The sequence below is a fragment of the Anomaloglossus baeobatrachus genome, chromosome 9 (genome assembly GCF_048569485.1).
Source record: "Anomaloglossus baeobatrachus isolate aAnoBae1 chromosome 9, aAnoBae1.hap1, whole genome shotgun sequence".
NCBI lineage: Eukaryota > Metazoa > Chordata > Amphibia > Anura > Aromobatidae > Anomaloglossus > Anomaloglossus baeobatrachus.
In genome coordinates this window covers 179,730,693-179,750,785 of record NC_134361.1, presented here as the reverse complement: position 1 = coordinate 179,750,785, position 20,093 = coordinate 179,730,693, and the positions used below count along the sequence as shown (strand labels likewise).

The 20,093-nt window shown below is 44.1% G+C and overlaps 1 protein-coding gene across 2 annotated transcripts in view; it reads left to right on the top strand.

The window, feature by feature from the left end:
* The window catches only part of PAPPA (pappalysin 1), a 554,424-nt gene that overhangs the window by 244,862 nt on the left and 289,469 nt on the right, over positions 1-20,093 (top strand). For both annotated transcript variants that reach the window (XM_075324089.1, XM_075324088.1), the window contains exon 7: positions 14,516-15,011. In XM_075324089.1, coding sequence (XP_075180204.1) covers positions 14,516-15,011 — 496 coding nt within the window. The remainder of the gene's footprint in view (positions 1-14,515; positions 15,012-20,093) is intronic.

Here is a 20,093-nt window from a genome sequence, read left to right as displayed (position 1 = left end):
CCCATTGGCTGGGAGAGCAGTGCAGTGACCTGAGCTAACATCAATGGGTTAGCCCAGGTCACTGCAGGGGATGACAAGTGCTGCTGTCAGCGAGGTACATTACCTGCGCTGATCTCCTGTACTGCTGACAGCACCTGTCACTGAGTTCAATGACCGCTGCCTTCACAGCCAAGTATCGCGAGCGGCCCGTGACGTCACCGCTAGTCATTCTAGGGTCGGAAGCGAGAGAAGGTGATGTGACAAGCGGCGGCCATGGAGAACAGTGACAGCGCTGAGGTCGGGACTTCATCACCGCAGGTAAGCCGAGCGGGACCATGTGTGCAGAGTGCAGGTGGGCGGAGCCATGTGTGCTGGCGGCGGAGTGTGAAGTGGGTGGCGCTGAGGACGTCAGTGTCGTGGACTGCTTGGCTGGGGACAGGTGAGTGTGAGTGTGTGTGTGTGTGTGTGTGCGCGTGTGTGTGTGTGTACATGTCGCGTGCAGGAGGGGGCGGAGTGAGCTGAGCTGGGAAGTGTGGGCTTCCTGCACGTAACTAGGATAAACATCGGGTTACTAACCAAAGTGCTTTGCTTGGATACCCGATGTTTATCTTGGTTACCAGCTTCTGGCAGGCTGCCAGCGATGGCTCCTGCACACTGTAGCTGTAAAAAGCCCTGCTTTTTGCTGCTAGAACCATTCTCGAACGCATCTAGAACTATCGAGCTTTAGCAAAAAGCTCGAGTTCTAGTTCGATCTAGAACAGCCCCCAAAATCACTCGAGCCGCGAACTGGAGAACCTCGAACTGCGAACCGCGCTCAACTCTACTGATGACCTATCCTTAGACTAAGGCTAGGTTCACATTTCCGTTATTTTGTATCAGTCACAATCCGCCGGTCTGATAAACAATGCAATCCGTTTGGCGGATTCCGTTGTTTCCCATGGACTTCAATGAGTGGCGGATTGCGACTGATGATCTGGGTTGCATCCGCTGCGCGGCACATCAGTCGTTTTTGGACTGACCGCCGGGCGGAAACAACGCAGAATGTAACGTTTTTTGGGTCGTTAAAATTAACGCACCGCGCAGGAATCCGTCGCAATCTGTCAAGAGTGTAATGTTTGTCTATGGTGCTTGATTCCGTCATAATCCGTCTTATGACGGAATCCAGTGCTGTATTCAGTCATGCTCTACTGAGCATGCCCAGCATGTTTGGCACACCCACTGGGCTGTCTCAAGCACAAAGAAATCGGAAACGGACGCACAGCGGATGTAACGGACGAGACGGATCAGTTTTTTCACAGGATTCCTGTGAATGGAATCCTGTGAAATAACACATCCATTGACATCTAAAAAACGACGGATCCGTCGCTCAGTCGCAATGACAGACCTGACGGATTTAAAAGAACGGAAGTTTGAACTTAGCCTAAGTCATCAATATTGGATTAATTATGGTCTGACTGTGGTGGAGGACATGGGACAGGCAGTGAATGTAGTCGTGGTAGCAGGGAACGACAGGTCACAGCACAGCCTGTCATTAACAACCCAAATCCCCATTGTCGCACCACACACAGGATAACTCCGAAGTCATTTAGGCGACATTGCTTTCTCACTCACAGCAATTAAAGTCCCGACACTGTTTCTTTTCTCAAACAAGCCAACTTTATTTTCCGTTATGTTCTGCATCAACTCGGTCTACACTTCGCCGGCACCGGTATTTTTCCCATAGGGGTTCCTTACATCTTTCCCTCTCATACATAATTTAGCAGCAGTCCATATCTCTGGCACCTGGGCACTTTCTGTCACCTCTAGGCCTCTCCTTCCATCACTACATTTCACACTGGCACGGACAAGGTCATGAAGTCTGTTGAGCCACTTCACCCCACCCACAGGTGATGCTAACACAGCATCTGACAGGACTAAGAATGACAGCAACCGACAGGGCTCTCCCATTCATACCCAGACCATCCAGCCATATCCTTCTATCTGAGGATGCACTGACCTTTCCGTGAGTGAGGAATTCGCTGAGCATTAGCAGCCATATGAAATAGACACCAGACCCCAACCAATAGACTATACCCCACTCCTGGGGGACACGGTTGACCAATCTGGACTGGATCCTGTGTGTCACAGCCAGAGGGGTGACCCATAGGATCAGAATCGGCATGGTGGAGTTATTAATTTTACATCTTCCCAGGGACTCTCCTCTCCCCCTCCCATTGTCTCTCACTTATATATCCCTATCCTCCTCCTATTCCTGCTCTCTCCCTGCCTACTAAGATGCCAGAACAACTGTGCTGCAACACTGCCACCTGGTGGCAAAATCATACAAGCAAGGAATTTACATAATGTTACACAGGACATCAGTGTGCTATACATGAAGGGGTGGGCCTACCCCCCTACATGACACCTGTCATTCCCACCGATCAGGTGAAGTACCCTATATGTAGGGTGCCAGAGAGCAGTAGTTAGGGGCAAGCTACATAGAGATCATGGCCATGAATAAATCTGCTGTATTGTTTAGAGTGCATTGTAGTCCCTGGTGGGCCACAGGCCTCCACTGTCTCCACGTCTTTCATTTGAGTAGCTGCTGCACATAAACCAATGAACATTTCAACCCCAACAAGTTTACTCAACAATCCATTTTCTTCCATTTATAACACATAATAACAGGCACATAAATTTCCGCCAGACTTTGCAATACCTCAGTACACGTCAACATTCACATTTCGTTCTTCTTGGACTATCCCTGCTCTAACTTGTCCTGTCAGTCCCAGGGAATCCCAGCCCAAGACCTGTAGTAGATATGGCTCCATACGTCTCCCAACTGAGACTCCATGTCTATCCTCCTCCATAGGAAGGGGTTAAGGTTTCTGTAGTATATTCACCCAGGGAGTTCCAGTATCACCTTGTACTGCCTAGAACACCATGCACTTCCTTTGCTAGCTATCCCTATCTGACTATTTATCTAGAAACCCATTCCTGTCCCTACGCACTAACCCCTCCCATAGTGGGCTAGTCCCACACAACTATTTCTATCCCTGCACTCTGTTGCTAACAGAACTGTCTCAACAAACATTACATCATAACACTTTCAGCTCTTATATATCTTGCATTACACTACACCTTTTTGCTTACAACACTATACATCACATTTTCCATTTTAATGTATAAAAGTCACACGTAATCAGTGTCTTCTTGGGCAGGAACATGACCACCTCCTTACACAAGCTGCCATGCATGAAAGTGGTCACTTCATGGTGTACAGTGCTGAGCTGTTCATGCTCCATAATCTGTGTAATTCTGGTGTCTACAGGACCTTCTAACATCACTCATCTGAAATCAGTGAGCTATCTTAAGGATATGTCAATGTGATGGCGGAATATGGGGGGTTGTATATAATTTTGTGTAGGTTTCTATTTTAGGCATGGCGCTCTGTCCATTCTGTGTATTCCTTGTGTGTACATTGTCCTGTTTGCAGGTTAATCACCCCTTCTGGGCTTTTGTCCCTAAGTCTGGGGGAGTCTGGCCTGGGATCTACCTAAACTCTCTGCTTACCTGGGGGATTATTCAGTCTGTCTAAGAACATCAAGAGAGAAGCAAGAAGATTCATCCTCTGGGGGAGATGCTGCAGCTGCAGGCAACACACCAGAGAGCCGTTGAGAAACTCCAATTTCCCTGGAAAAGGACTGCTGGAGTATTGTGACTCATCCCCGGAACATTTATCCCATTACTGGACTACTTTACCCTCTGTGTGGTGGATTATTTGATGGACCTTCTGACTTTCTTGGAATAAATGTTCTTTGGATTGCTCACTGAGCTCGTAGGCGGGCTTTGCACGCTGCGACATCGGTAACAATGTGTTACCGATGCTGCAGCAATAGTCCTGCCCCCATCGCACGTGCGATATCTAGTGAAAGCTGCCGTAGCGATTATTATCGCTACGGCAGTTTCACACGCACATACCTGCCGTGCGACGTCCCTCTGACCGGCGACCAGCCTCCTTCCTAAGGGGGCGGGTCGTGCGGCGTCACAGCGACGTGACACGGCAGGCGGCCAATTGAAGTGGAGGGGCGGAGATAAGCAGGATGTAAACATCCCGCCCACCTCCGTCCTTCTCATTGCAGCCGGCGGCAGGTAAGGTGATGTTCCTCGCTCCTGCGGCTTCACACACAGCGATGTATGCTGCCGCAGGAGCGAGAAACAACATCGCACCTGTCGCTGCACCGGCATTATGGAAATGTCGGAGGCTGCAGCGATGATACGATAACGGCGCTTTTGCGCTCGTTCATCGTATCAAAAAGGATTTGCACGTTGCGATATCGACTGCGACGCCGGTTGTGCGTCACTTTCGATTTGACCCCATCGACATCGCACGTGCAATGTCGCAACGTGCAAAGCCGCCCTTACTCTGTTGATTGTATGATATCGTTGAAGGACCCCATGACAGTCATAACGGTCATAACAGTACAGCCTGACTTTTGTTAAAAGTTCCTTTCAGGAAGCAGAGTTGACCTGAACTTGTTCGCAGACCTCCAACCCCATATAAGTCAATGAAGACCCGAAATAACAGGCTTGACTCGAGTAATGAGTATATTGGAAGTCAATGATTGAGAGGTTTGGCCCTCAGCCAGCCATAAACTGAGCATTTCAGGGGGAGGAATGGCAGGTTTTTGGGGATTTTTTTGGACACACTACATCAAAAAACATTTTTACCTCCAGTTAGAGCCATTCAGAGACTACAAGCGGCGCTCACCAGGCCAAGCATCAAATGTACCTAAGCACCCCGATGCTGAAGAGATTGGTTAGACTCAGGCTTTCCTTTCCCTTTCTCCATTTCCTTTTATCGTTCGCTTGGTACTTCCCCATACCTAGCATGACATATATGGCAGGTTAATAAAAACAACAAAAAAAATGGATCACTTAGGATCAGGGATAATAAAATATAAACAAAAAAAAAGATTATTCAGGGGATCAGGGAGAATAAATTAAAAGCAAAAAAATGGCCACTTTTGACCCATTGACAGTTCTTCTTTAAATGATGAATAAACTTAGGGTTCATTCACACATCAGATTTTCGTGTACAAGTTCTTTGTTTTTCACAAATAGCACTGGTATCTATCATAGAATATGGGACTGTTCACATAGCCATGATTTTTATGGGGGGTCTGGGCAAAATCATGGGGACATGTCTGATGTTGATCCAAGTGCCGGATCAAATTCGGCAATGAAAGTCTATGGTTCCGTGAAAAACTCAGACAACTTGAAGACTACATAGAAAAGAGAAGGTGAAGAAACTTATTTTCTTCTCATTTATATGCTCAGTATTTGGTCAGTGTTTGTAAGCCAAAACTGGTAGTGGGTTTATAAATAAAGAAGTGGTGCCCCATTTTCTATTATACTTTTCCTCTGACTGTTCCACTCCTGATTTTGGCTTACAAATACTGATGTAGAATACTAACCAAATACTGAAAGTGTGAACATGGCCTAAAGGCCCTATCACACACAGAGATAAATCTTTGGCAGATCTGTGGTTGCAGTGAAATCATGGACATATTGTTCCATTTGTATACAGCCACAAACCTGGCACTGATTGTCCACAATTTCACTGCAACCACAGATCTTTCGCAGATTTATCTCTATGTGTGACAGGGCCTTTAGACTGATGAAACTCAGACCAACTTTGATGAAACTGTCTGATGACACTCTGCTCAAAAACACTGATGAAACGCGGATCATTTTTCTCATAATATCTGTGTGATGCCAAACACAATAATGAGATGCTAAACCACTAGGAGTCACTAGATACATTAGTGGAGGAGATCTGCGGGGTAGTCAAACAAGCCAGGGGTCAGGAACCGGGAGATCACATCTGAAATAGAGGGAGAGTCAGAAGCCAAAGTCAATGTACGAGCCAAGGGTCTGTAAACCAGGAAGTACGAGGAAGAGAGCGGAGCCGGGGTCGGGGTACGAGCCAAGGACGATAGCCAAGAGGACACATCGGGTACATGGGAGAGAGCGGAGTCGGGTTCAAGGAACAAGCCGAAGGTCAAGGAGTCAGGAAGCCAGGTCAGAGTAGGGGAAAACACAGGATGAGGTACGAGGAACTACGTAGCAGGACAGGATCAGGTTAGTCACTTACGGTAACCAGACACATACACTGCTTAACAAGAACTATCACTGGTGGTGTTCCTGGTGAAAGAGCTCCCAGATAAAGCGAAGTAATCACCTGGAACAAGGCTCCAAAGAACGGACCCCTCCCACATCACACAGGACTAGACCAGGAACAACAAATTTACCGGAGAGCAGAGCACCACTAAGCAGAATCATGACAATCTGGTTATTTTTGGAACATTTTACAATACCGCAGTCAGTGGATTATGTGGAATTATGTCATGCAACTTGAGCCTTTAAGCATCATAGTCTTATTGAGTGCTACTTTTTTACCCCCAAGTTATTATTTAGATAAAAAGCTTAAAATCTGGCAGTAGGCACTATTACACCATGCTGTTGGCATCTGTTCATTCGTGATCCAGCTACTGGACCACCTAAATGGACCACCAGGATTCACACACCACCAATTTATAACTTTAAGCCTTCATAAGATTTTCTTGGCCCTATAATTTTTCTTGTTATTCCTGTTAAAGGAAGCAGGTGTTTCAGACTTCCTATCTAAGCACTTGACACCTTATATATAAGAGATTGAAGAAAGATCCCAGAAAATGGCCGCATTGGAAGATGAAGAATTACTCAAGAATTTGTGTGTAATTTGACAGAATGGAACAGTTTTTTTCAAGCATTTTCCATGTTTCGGGATTGATTAATCAGTGTATTTTGCCAATTCGTGACTTTTTGTTATTTTTGACAGTCATCAAAAATATGCATTTTTTTAAGTATACTTTTGAGGTTTTGTTAGTTTTTCTGATCTTTACGTCAGTTCAGCTTTTCCACATCTTTTAGACTAATTCATCTTTTTGAAAAAGTTGCAAAATGTAACGCAAATGTATTCTAGTCCCCCCCCACAACCCCAAACTGCTTTTGGTTATTTTGGTACTATTTCTTTACAATACCTTTTGTCATAAAAAGTTAACAGAAGAAAGAGAGTATTATTTATTTTACGCAAGATTCATGAAGCATGTGTGCCATTTTAAATACTTTTGCAACAAACAAAAAGGCAACAAAAACGTCCGTACAAAAAAAAATGATTGTAAAAAAATGCAAATACTGAATCTGGATCTTGATATTTTCAGTATCAGATTTTATATGTTATTCATTTCTTTTTACCCAACTTGGCAAGAACATAAAAATTTCAGCCTGTGACGTGACAAAATCCCATGCACCAATCCACTAATCATGCTGCTTGGTACAGCTATCCATTCATCTGCAGAAATTGAAGAAGATAATTGTGGAATCCAGGGCACTGAAACTCCTTGCAACTATCCCCCTCAAATTTTTATATTATTTATTATTAGTTCGAGCATACACATAAAAAGTTCAGATAGCAACGTTTCGGCCAACACAGGGCCTTTATCAAGCCATTAAAAATTACGTAGGTTTAATGGCTTGATAAAGGCCCTGTGTTGGCTGAAACGTTATCTCCGCTTTTTCTTTGTATACTGGGACTAATAAAAAAAGATTGGGGGATAGTTGCTAAACTCCTTGCAACTATTCCCTTCAATTTTTTTTTATTTATTATTAGTCCCAGCATACAATGAAAAAGTGCAGATAGCAACGTTTGGGCCAACTTAGGGCCTTTATCAAGCCACTAAAAATGTCATATTTTTAATGCCTTGATAAAGACCCTGTGTTGGCCGAAACATTGCTATCTGAACTTTATATTTGTATGGTGGGACTAATAATAAATAAAAAAAAATGAGGGAATAATTGCAAGGAGTTTTGTTGCCTTGGATTCTACAATAATAATAATATTATTATTATTATGGCGCCATTTATTCCATGGTGCTTTACAAGGGAAAAGGTATACATAAAAAACAAGTACAATAAACATAAACAATACAAGGCACAGATAGGTACAGGAAGAGAGAGGACCCTGCCCGCGAGGGCTCACAGTCTACAGGGAATGGGTGATGGTACGATAGGTGAGGACAGAACTGGTTGCACAATGGTGTACTGGACTGAGGGTTATTGCAGGTTGTAGGCTTCTAAGAAGAGGTGGGTCTTCAGGTTCCTTTTGAAGCTTTCCATGGTAGCTGAGAGTATGATATGCTGGGGTAGAGCGTTCCAGAGTATGGTGGAGGCATGAGAGAAATCTTGTATGTGATTGTGGGAAGAGGAGATAAGAGAGTAGTAGAAAAGGAGATCTTTTGAGGAACTGAGGTTGTGGGCAGGTAGGTATGAATAAGAATAGGTACAAGTAATTTTCACCAATTTTTCTACATAGACCAATAATCCAAAAAGTCCATGTAGAAAAAATTGCAAATGCGTTAATCAAATCTGTTTTGTGAATTTGGTCTAAAGGCATATAGCTTGTGTGCCTGTGTGCATTACTGACAGGTGCACAGAGCTGAGCACGGATATAGTAAATTCTGCAAATTGGCATAAAGCTACATACAGTGCTGGCCAAAAGTATTGACACCCCTCCAATTCTGTCAGATAATACTCAGTTTCTTCTTGAAAATGATTGCAATCACAAATTCTTTGGTATTTGTGTGGACAAAAGTATTGGCACTGTTTGAAAAATCATGTGATGCTTCTCTAATTTGTGTAATTAACAGCACCTGTAACTTACCTGTGGCACCTAACAGGTGTTGGCAATAACTAAATCACACTTGCAGGGGGTTGACATGGATTAAAGTTGACTCAACCTCTGTCCTGTGTCCTTGTGTGTACCACATTGAGCATGGAGAAAAGAAAGAAGACCAAAGAACTGTCTGAGGACTTGAGAATCCAAATTGTGAGGAAGCATGAGCAATCTCAAGGCTACAAGTCCATCTCCAAAGACCTGAAAGTTCCTGTGTCTACGGTGTGCAGTGTCATCAAGAAGTTTAAAGCCCATGGCACTGTGGCTAACCTCCCTATGTGTGGAAGGAAAAGAAAAATTGACGAGAGATTTCAACGCAAGATTGTGCGGATGGCGGATACAGAACCTCGACTAACATTCAAACAAGTTCCAGCTGCCCTGCAGTCCAAGGGTACAACAGTGTCAACCCGTACTATCCGTCGGCGTCTGAATGAAAAGGGACTGTATGGTAGGATACCCAGGAAGACCCCACTTCTTACCACGAGACATAAAAAAGCCAGTCTGGAGTTTGCCAAAACTTACCTGAGAAAGCCTAAAACGTTTTGGAAGAATGTTTTCTGGTCAGATGGGACAAAATTAGAGCTTTTTGGGAAAAGCCACCAACATAGAGTTTACAGGGAAAAAAAAGAGGCATTCAAAGAAAAGAATACGGTCCCTACAGTCAAACATGGCGGAGGTTCCCTGATGTTTTGGGGTTGCTTTGCTGCCTCTGGCACTGAACTGCTTGACCATGTGCATGGCATTATGAAGTCTGAATACTTCCAATAAATTTTGCAGCATAATGTAAGGCCCAGTGTGAGAAAGCTGGGTCTTCCTTAGAGGTCATGGGTCTTCCAGCAGGACAATGACCCAAAACACACTTCAAAAAGCACTAGAAAATGGTGTGAGAGAAAGCACTGGAGACTACTAAAGTGGCCAGCAATGAGTCCAGACCTGAATCCCACAGAACACCTGTGGAGAGATCTGAAAATGGCAGTTTGGAGAAGGCCCCCTTCAAATCTCAGGTACCTGGAGCAGTTTGCCAAAGAAGAATGGTCTAAAATTCCAGCAGAGCATTGTAAGAAACTCATTGATGGTTACCGGAAGCGGTTGTTCGCAGCTATTTTGGCTAAAGGTTGTGCAACCAATTATTAGGCTAAGGCGGGCTTTGCACGTTGCGACATCGCAAGCCGATGCTGCGATGTCGCACGCGATAGTCCCCGCCCCCGTCGCAGCAGCGATATCTTGTGATTCCTGGCGTAGCGAACATTATCTCTACGCCAGCTTCACATGCACTCACCTGTCCTGCGACGTCGCTCTGGCCGGCGTCCCGCCTCCTTCCTAAGGGGGCGGGTCGTACAACGTCAGAGCAACGTCACACGGCAGGCGGCCAATCAAAGCGGAGGGGTGGAGATGAGCAGGATGTAAACATCCCGCCCACCTTCTTCCTTCCGTATAGCCGCCGGTGGCAGGTAAGGTGATGTTCCTCGCTCCTGCGGCTTCATACACAGTGATGTGTGCTGCCGCAGGGACGAGGAACAACATCGTACCTGTCGCGGCAGCGTAATTTTGAAAAAGTCGGAGCCTACACCGATGATACGATAACGACGCTTTTGCGCTCATTAATCGTATCATCTAGGATTTACACACTACGATGTCGAAAGTGACGCCGGATGTGCGTTACTTTCGATTTGACCCCACCGACATCGCACGTGCGATGTTGCAATGTGCAAAGCTGCCCTAAGGGTGCCAATACTTTTGTCTGGCCCATTTTTGGAGTTTTTTGTGAAATGATCAATGATTTGATTTTTGTTTCATTCTCTTTTGTGTTTTTTCATTGCAAGCAAAAAAAATGAAGATAATAATACCAAAGAATTTGTGATTTCAATCATTTTCAAAAAGAAACTGAGAATTATCTGACAGAATTGCAGCGGTTCTAATACTTTTGTCCAGCACTGTATCTGTTTAACTATTACAAACATGTATTCATCTTCCTCACCACCATCGCCAACTCTCTCGTGCCGATTACCTCGGCACCACTACTGACCTTGTGATAGTTTTTATTTTTTTAAATTTCTAGTTTAAGATATTAGCTTGTAACATTTGAGTTTATGTTAAGTTGAATGGGATATTACAAGAGTTTTTCTTTTGGGGCGTGTCCTTCTTCCCCTGTATGACATCAACCAATCATAAACAGGCAGATCCATACAGTGGTAAAAAGAACAAAGTTAGAGCATGTTTCTCACACTCTGGCAGAAGAATTTGTTTTAATCAACTTATAGAAAAGATAAATACATAATTTACACGATTCCGATTTTTAATACGTTTTGTCCATCTGTCAATAATATTTTGTATTCCTTCACTAAAAAAACAGTTTAGAATGAGCTGTGAGCCACAAATGTACTACCGTCTTCCCCTCTTCATCTGCAAGGAATCTTCATTCTCGTAGGGCTCCTTTCAGGGGTCTAGGCAGGTGATAGTCCGACGAGGCAAGATAAGGAATATATAGAGAATGCTCAATGTTGTCACCAGTCGTGGTTGTTGACCAGCGTCCGGCTTCTTCATCACGTCTGACACTTGTTCAACCTTCCTTGAACTTCTCTATCCATTTATGCACACTTTGTCAGAACTCCATACTATTCGCAAATTTGTTAATAAGTATTGGCACCAGACGCACCTTCCGACCACAAAAAAATTATTCACTTCATACTGTCCAATCCACGGAGCAGAGACTGGAGAGATAGTGAACTTATTCGATAACAAAGCAAACGTTTTAATATAATGCGAGTGCGGAAAATTTTTGACTCACCCTCTCATCTATTTTTTTTTACCTATTGATCTATCTGTTTCTGAATTTTTACTTTTTTTTTCCATTCTTAAATTCGGGCATTAAATATTTCTATGTACAAACCCCACTACAATTTCCATGTACAGATTATCGTGTAATTTAGGAAAAATGTCTGCAATATTAAAAATTTGTTTGATGAAGGGAAGCAGTCAATGTCTGAGACGCTTTTTCCTCATATTTATACAGCTGATATTTTGCTTGTCTGAAATATGTGCTGCGGAGGAATGAATGAGAGTAGTGTATATCGATGAAGACAAGTAACTTGCCTAATAACAAGATTTGTGTGCTCTAGCCGCTAAATAGTGGAAATGAATAACAAGTATAGATGTTGAAAGTTTAGAACCTTGTCTCCAAATGACAAACTATGGTGAAATCTATTTCACGCTGTTCCATGTCAAAATAGTCTAATTTACAAATGTGATAATTTGAATAATAATGGCGAGAAAAAAGGATATGATATAAACACTTGTTTACCGCCCTGGTCAAGGGTTGGCCACTATATGGAAAACCCCTTTCAAAATGAAATACTCCCTCTTGTAAAATAAAAATAACAGACACCTCCTGAACCTGTGTCATTCTAGCATTGTCGGCTCTCCCAAGGCTCTCATGACATTTGTTCACTGCTCTGGTTGAGGGTTGGCCACTATCTGGAAAACCCCTTTCAAAATGAAATACTCCCTCTTGTAAAATAAAAATAACAGACACCTCCTGAACCTGTGTCATTCTAGCATTGTCAGCTCTTCCAAGGCTCTCATGACATTTGTTCACCGCCCTGGTCAAGGGTTGGCCACTATCTGGAAAACCCCTTTCAAAATGAAATACTGGCTCTTATAAAACAAAAATAATAGACACCTTCCACACCTGCGCCATTCTAGCATTGTCGGCTCTCCCAAGGCTCTCATGACACTTCTTGTCTTCCCTGGTCAAGGGTTGGCCAATATCTGGAAAACCCTTTTCAAAATGAAATACTCCCTCTTGTAAAATAAAAATAACAAACACCTCCTAAACCTGTGCCATTCTAGCATTGTCGGCTCTCCCAAGGCTCTAATGACATTGTTATACCAAAAAACGCTGCAGTCAGTCAGCGACCCTTAATTGGCTGCTGCACTCTTATTTCTTTCAGATGAACCTTGGGCAAGCAGATGAAGTGAGAGTGCAGCAACCCAATAGGTTAGAGGGCTCACGTGTCATAATGTCAAGTGAGCCCTGGGACTGCTTCATTTAAAAAGGGTAGTAGATAACTCCCTTAATGAACTTCAAGGATATCATGTACACGTTACTTTACATAACACAGATATATTCTCCTCTACGGGCTATACATTAAATGGCCATCTCATATAAGGTTCCACAGCTGTTTGCAGTACTGATTCACACAAAAAAATATAGGGTGCCACAGCTGTATTCAATACTGATTCACACAAAAAATATGGGGTGCCGTAACTATTCAGTGTTGATTCACACAAAAAATATAGGGTGTCATAGCTGTATTCAGTACTGATTTACACAAAAAATATAGGGTGCCATAACTATATTCAGTACTGATTCACACAAAAAATATAGGGTGCCATAACTATATTCAGTACTGATTCACACAAAAAATATAAGGTGCCATAGCTGTATTCAGTGCTGATTCACACAAAAAATATAGGGTGCCATAACTATATTCAGTACTGATTCACACAAAAAATATAGTGTCATAGCTTTATTCAGTACTGATTCACACAAAAAAAAATAAGGTGCCATAGCTGTATTCCGTGCTGATTTACACAAATAATATAGGGTGCCAAACCTGTATTCAGTACCGATTCACACAACAAATATAGGGTGCCACAGCTGTATTCAGTACCGATTCACACAAAAAAATATAGGGTGCCACAGCTATATTAAATACCGATTCACACAATAAACATAGGGTGCCAAAACTGTATTCAGTACCGATTCACAGAAAAAAATCGGATGCCAAACCTATATTTAGTACCAATTCACACAAAAAAATATAAGGTACCACAGCTGTATTCAGTACCAATTCACACAAAAAATGTGATAGAGGTAAATTATGGCCCCATACAAATTTATGGAGGTGACATTACATTTCCATACATCCTGGAGGCTGCAGGCTGCATAGAGCTATAGGACAGTTGTGTGCTTAAGTTACAAGGATTTTCTAGGGAATAAATATTCAAATAAAAAGTGTAAAAAGTGATATAATTTACTATATATTTAGTATAATATACTAATTTAATTCTAACAGGCCAGATGCCTCAGTTCTTCAGTAGCTGCCCCAACTCAGCTACCAGAAGATTAGCTTCTGGTCCTGTGCATAAACTAAACAGTGTTTCCCGTATCAGGATGAGGTCAGAGCCATGTGTAAAAGAGGTCAACTCTCTGCTCATTTCAGTAGCCAAGCCAGCCCCCTTCTCTGTCACAGCAAATATATATATATATACAGAGAAGTGGACTGGCTTTACTATAGAAATAAGTAGACATTAAGGAAATCTGTCAGCAGGTTTTTGCTATGTAATTTGAGCATGATGTACGGTCAGAGACCCTGATTCCAGTGATGTGTCACTTACTAGGCTGTTTGTTGCTCTTTCAATAAAATCAGTACTTTATCAGCAGGAAATTATCACAGAAGGATTAAGTGTCTCATTACTGGTTCAACTTCACCCTAACCACTGATTGACATCTTTCTGTCAATATACAGTGTATACAGAAAGCTGCCAATCAGTGGTGTAGGCTAGAGCTGTAGTAGAGAAAACTGTGATTGTGTCACAAATTAAACTAAGTGATACATTGCTTAAATCTGGCTCTCTGCCTATACATCATGCTGCTTTCAGATTACATAGCAAAAACCTGCTGACGGATTCCCTTTAAAATGATTAATTACTGACCATGAGACTAAGTAAATGTAATTTGGTGTTTTCAAATTATTTAAATCCTTTTGTGTATTTCAGGACGCCCCGATGTTGAGCAGCCATGTGAAACAAGCGTAAGAACATGGAGTCCTGGAGCAAACGACAACTCTGTGCCTCCTGCTTGTACTGAGCCACATGGATGCTATCTGCAGCTGGAGTTTACGTACCCAGTGATTCCACAGACTCTAACTATTTGGGTAACATTCGTATCCACAGACTCAGATACAAAAGGAGCTGAGGTGGAAGTAAAAGTCCTTTATATCAATGGGGAGAACTCATCACTAGGCATGCAAAGTATCTTTTGTGACGTTCCTCTGACCATCAAGTTAGACCATGTTAAAATTGAGGTCTATGCCATTCAGATCTACACCAAGGATAACCAAATGGAGATTGATGCTGCTATGATCACCTCAGTGCCTAACTGTCCCTTGTGTGCAGACTGCAAACCAATCCACTACAACGTTCTTCGAGACCCAACCTTTCCACCCGGTACGTCTTCTTTGACCTCCAGCCTTCAGAGAAGGTTCATAGACAGGTAGGTGTTAATGACCAAAGACGTTGAATGTGACAAATAAGATAAACTTTACACATGCTAACAAGATGCATATGTGGTTTGTGTTTACTATTGGAATATAAATTGTGAAAAATGTTGACCAGTTCCTATTCAGAAAGAAGCCACACCGGGGTGACAGGTTTATCGGTTGTCGGGAAGATGGTGGTAATAAATGGATTAGGTTTTATTAGACCTTTATTTTGATTCTCAAAGTTTATAGTCTTTACATGATGTACATTCTGGTTTTATTTTTCTTTTGCATATTATATGTTTCTTTTAATTATATCAAATATTAATAATAGCAAATTAAAGTGATCAAAAAGGTAACACAAAAGGTTTCCGCATGGACACGGTTATGCGCGCCGGGCAAGCAAGGGTTTTGGAGCACCCACTGGGCCCCGGCACACAGAAAACCAAGAGGGGCTTGACTGTGGAACCACACCTGGTTTTCACCAGAGCCTCTTATGGTGGGGGTGTTACACTGCAGCTGTGAGACTGGGTGGGATGTCTGGCCCCAGTGGTATGGGAGCGACAGTCTCTGGAAATAGTTAACAGCGGAAGCAGGTGTTGAGGTTCCGTTCTGGGATGGAGGGATGGATGGATGGATGCAGCAGCAGTTGGTGTGGATATTTCACAGTAGCGGGTATCGTGGTTAGTGACCGAGGTAGCAGCTTGAAGCAGCTGCGGCAGGTTAAAGATACTCTGAAACATAAACATATATCAGCAGTGGAACTAGCTCAACAGTGGCAGCAGCACATTGCTAGGGGACCTGAGAACTATTAATGTGTAAGATTCGTTGCCCAGGCACCTTCCATAGGGCAGAGGTGCCTTATATATCTGCAGCCTTCTAGATCAGAGGTCCCCAACCGCTGGCCGTTGGGGGTTTTCAGCCGGTCCGCGGCGCCGCTGACAGCTATCTCTGCGGCCCTGCGCCTGGTCAGAGCACGCTCTGTGTGGATTGATAATGTTCTCTGCCGTAGCCGTGACAGCTCGCAGCTCCCGGCAGAGAACATTATGCAGGATGGGGCGGGGCATCGTGCGGGTCTTTGTGACACAGCCCTCCACAGCACAGCATGGTACCTGTTGCACGGGATGGGGTGGGGAATCAGGCGGGTCTTAGTGACGCGGCCCTCCAGCACAGCATGGTATGTACTTGACGGGGTGGGGCGGCAGGCTCTCATCACTGACTCGCCCCTGGCAGAACATGTTATGTGGGGCGTGCCGGGGCGGGGCAGTAGACTGGCCTCATTGACGCGGCTCCCGGTACCGGTGTTCAGTGTGTAGTGCTGCTAAGCAGCAGTGCTGTATACACTGACGCTCAATGTACAGTGCTGCTACTTAGCAGCGCTGTACACCGAGGTCTTGCCAGCATCCTCCCCATACAGCGCTGTCTGGTGCATATAGCAGTGCTATAATGTAGTAATTATATTATAAGTATGCACTAAGCTCCTCCCCTCCATAATTCCGCCCCCATATGACCAAAGCTCCGCCCATGTCCCACTGGGCCATGGAAAACTGGTCTTGCTTAAAGCCGGTCCCTGGTGCAAAAAAGGTTGGGGACCTCTGTTCTAGATGACCTGAAAAGCACTTCTGGGTTAAGGGTATGCTGACCCTTTAAGAAAGGGGCATGGCTGTGTGATCCCTTAGAGCAGAAGCAGGAAGTCTGCAATGTGAATGGAGCCTCAAGGAGCCAGCAGCACGAGATGGGAACTGAGCGGCCACTGCAGGAGGGTCAGATGGGTTAGCCAGCTGATGTCCCTGCTGGGGGAGAGCGGCAGGACAGTGTGGGCATTACAGTCTGTTTAGGGCATGTATGAAAGTCAAAGCTTCCTAATTAATATTACCCAATAGGTGTAACTTTAAACTAAATTCCCATAAATGAGAATCTCAAGGAAACTAAAGAAATCTTAGTCATTTTCGTTAAGCATTAATTATGTATGTAATATACTGCACGTTATTAAAATACTTATCAATCACTGTCTTCTCCAAAGAGATAAGTATTTGAATATACTTACACGACATTACATAAATAATAGGGATTTAGGGAAAAAAGACTTTACCTCTTTAACAGAAAACATATATTTATGTCAAGCCCAAGCTTGCTTTGATCCCCCTACACACTTGAGAATCAGATGGCTGTAGACATGAGTTGAAGAGTCTTTAATGACTCGGTGGTTTTTTACTGTCTTACGTTGAAATGCTTTCATTTAAAACCATTTGACATTTTAGATATGGTTTAGTTGATGTTCTACAAGCACAAATATTAAAACATTTCCAAAATTGAAAAGTGAATAATGGTGTCTAAGTTGGGTAGATCTTGGAGTCAGGGCCCAAGGACTGTCAGAGTATATATTCTAACTACTACCTGTGCACGTCAAAAAGTTATTAAATATCCTTCATAGTTAAAAATTCCTTTATTGGAATGGAATTCCTTTATTCCATTTTTATGAGAAAAAGCAAAAGTAAAAAAAAAAAAAAAGTTTATGAAATATTCTTTCCAAGACACGAAGACCACTTTTGGCGTCACCATAAGATAATGTGACGCCCCTGCGGTAGCCAGGTGTCACAAAAATAAGGTAACAGCCCAGGTCCAATATAACTGTGCCATTCACTACACACTAGCACACCAGGACATTTACACTCGCTGGGCACTGTTAGATAACAGGCAGCCAACTGGGAGGAAGAGACCAGACCTGGGGGAGGAGAAGGTAACCTGGGGAGTGTGGTTAGTGAGCAGTGGGAGAAAGGAAGTGAAAGAGGAAGGTTGTGAGAAGAGTTTAGGAGGAGGAAGTAGTAGGTTGTGAGGAGAGCAGTAGTAAGAAAGGTGTCAAGAAAGACCAGAGACTCTTGAGACACAGAGAAAGTGAAAGGAACCAGAAAGGAAAATGAAGAGTAAGAAAGTCGGCGGAGTGGTAGTAAAGACACTGCAAAGACCTGAGGAGAAAGATCAGCCACTCATAGGAGCAAAGTAGCTGGAGAGCGAGAGAGCGAGCTCCAAGGACAGAGGGATCCTGTGGGGTAGACATCCAGGGCTCACAGTACTTTGCACGCACGGGTTGCAGATCCCAGAATAGACCAGGACTTCAAGCCATCTGTTAACTCGGGTGGGTTTTCAGGACTCATCTGCCACCACTAATGTCCGAGGCATCAGCAGCAAAGAGAGGACTGGGACATATTCCCTTAAATAGTCCAAGCTGCCTGCAGCAGGTCAAAGACACCAGGAGGACCTCCAAGTGCTCCACACCAAGGAGGACCCAAATACATAGGTGGAGAGTGGCACTAGGTCAGCAGGCATAGCCATCAGTGACACGGGCGCAAGTGGGATCCAGTACGTCCCCAGGGCGTGAATCCAGTGAGTAAAAACCATCACACTGGCCTCTTTGTCTGGACTGCTTCATTGCTGTGTGCCTCCATGTTAACCCTTCTCCTACCCCTGGGGAAAAGCCCTGCTCTCGGAGGGCTCCACCATCCACGCTGCCCCCATCCATCATCCCCAGTGGGAACCCGCAGCAGCGGCCCTACTATCCCTGACCGCAAACCACGAGTGGTGTAGTCGGATTTTATTTTTATTTTTAATTTTCATTTAAAACTGTTCAACGGTGCTCCTGGGTCTGAGACCCCTCGAGCCATGGACCGCCCAGATTCGAACAGCTCGGCTGACCCGGGGTGCGACAATAACGTTGACATGACTGTATTTCCGACCCAATGATGTCCGAGAATAAAGCTGTCATGCTTGGGACGAGAGGACCTCCAGCGAGTGACGCAAAACAAAGGGTACACCAGGGAAACAAATCAATGAATAGAGAGACTCTCCCTAAATGTATGGGTTCATCCAGAACCACGGGAGAGCTTTCACCACCAGGCAGATCTATAAAAAAAAAAGGTATTCACAGGTCTATCCCTGAGGCGTCTATCAATTCGGATGGCTAAGGCCACAGCAGCCTCTAAAGACTCATACATCTCGTACATAGCCAGGGCCTTTTTTTAGCCTTTTAGACAGGCCCTGGCTTCTTAGGGTGGGGTCTTCCTATCAGTATCCCATCTGATGAACTCTGAACAAAATTCCTCTACTGACCAACCCCCCCTTCCGAAGTCTAGATAGCTTGGAATAAGTAAGGGAGATTCAGTCCGGGTCAATCTAAATGAGACCCAAGGCCACAAAAAACTTGTCTACCAAGCGAAGGGAGAGAGAATCAGCCAAAAGGAGAAAGGCAGGAGTGAGACAACAATCTGTTCCTCACTCCCTGAGGAGCGAAGGTGAAGCTTGAAATAGAGTTTACCAGCATCCCTGAAAACCAGAAAAGTATGCCTCCCCCCAGTAAACCTATTAGGGAGAGATATCTTGGGTTCTCTGATTCATTCTGGCTGTGGGCCGAGACCAGCAGACCCATAATCTCCTGCAGCATATGCACAACCTGTGACCACAGATACATCACTTTCAGAGATAAACTCTGCATCTGTTGTACAAGAGCCACAACTGGATCCATATTAGGGTCCTGGAAAAAATTTGGGCTGGCTAATATCACACTGGGGATGAGAGGACCCCCATTGAGTGCCAAAACACAAAGGGTACACTAGGGAAACAATACATTGGAAGGCACAGGTGCTAGGGAGAGGTGAGTGGGATCACCTCCTAACGCTAACTTGAGACTGATCCTTGTACTCCCTAATGTCTCTAGATGGGCCCTACCACCCGTGCGCTGTCCCGTTCCTAGGCCCTCACTGGTGCTGATCTCACCCTGCCTGGTGCAAAGGCCAGCTCGCTACTACAGAAAAACAATAACAGGAAGCAGAGGAAAGACACAGCAAATATTTTTCCACAACTACTCAAGCAATAAGCTTTTCAGCTGCAACAGAAACAACACCTCAGTTTCTCCAGATAATGGCTCCTTCAAAGTGGTCAGTTATAGAATGAGCTAGGAGAGAGTGAGGATTGAGTTTATATAGCTGAAGGGCATATCTGCAGTTGAGATTAACAGCTACACGTCTATCTCAGGAGGATAGAAAAGAGACCTTGACCTCTTCAGCACCAAATGGAATTAGATTTTCTCCTATGTAGGATAA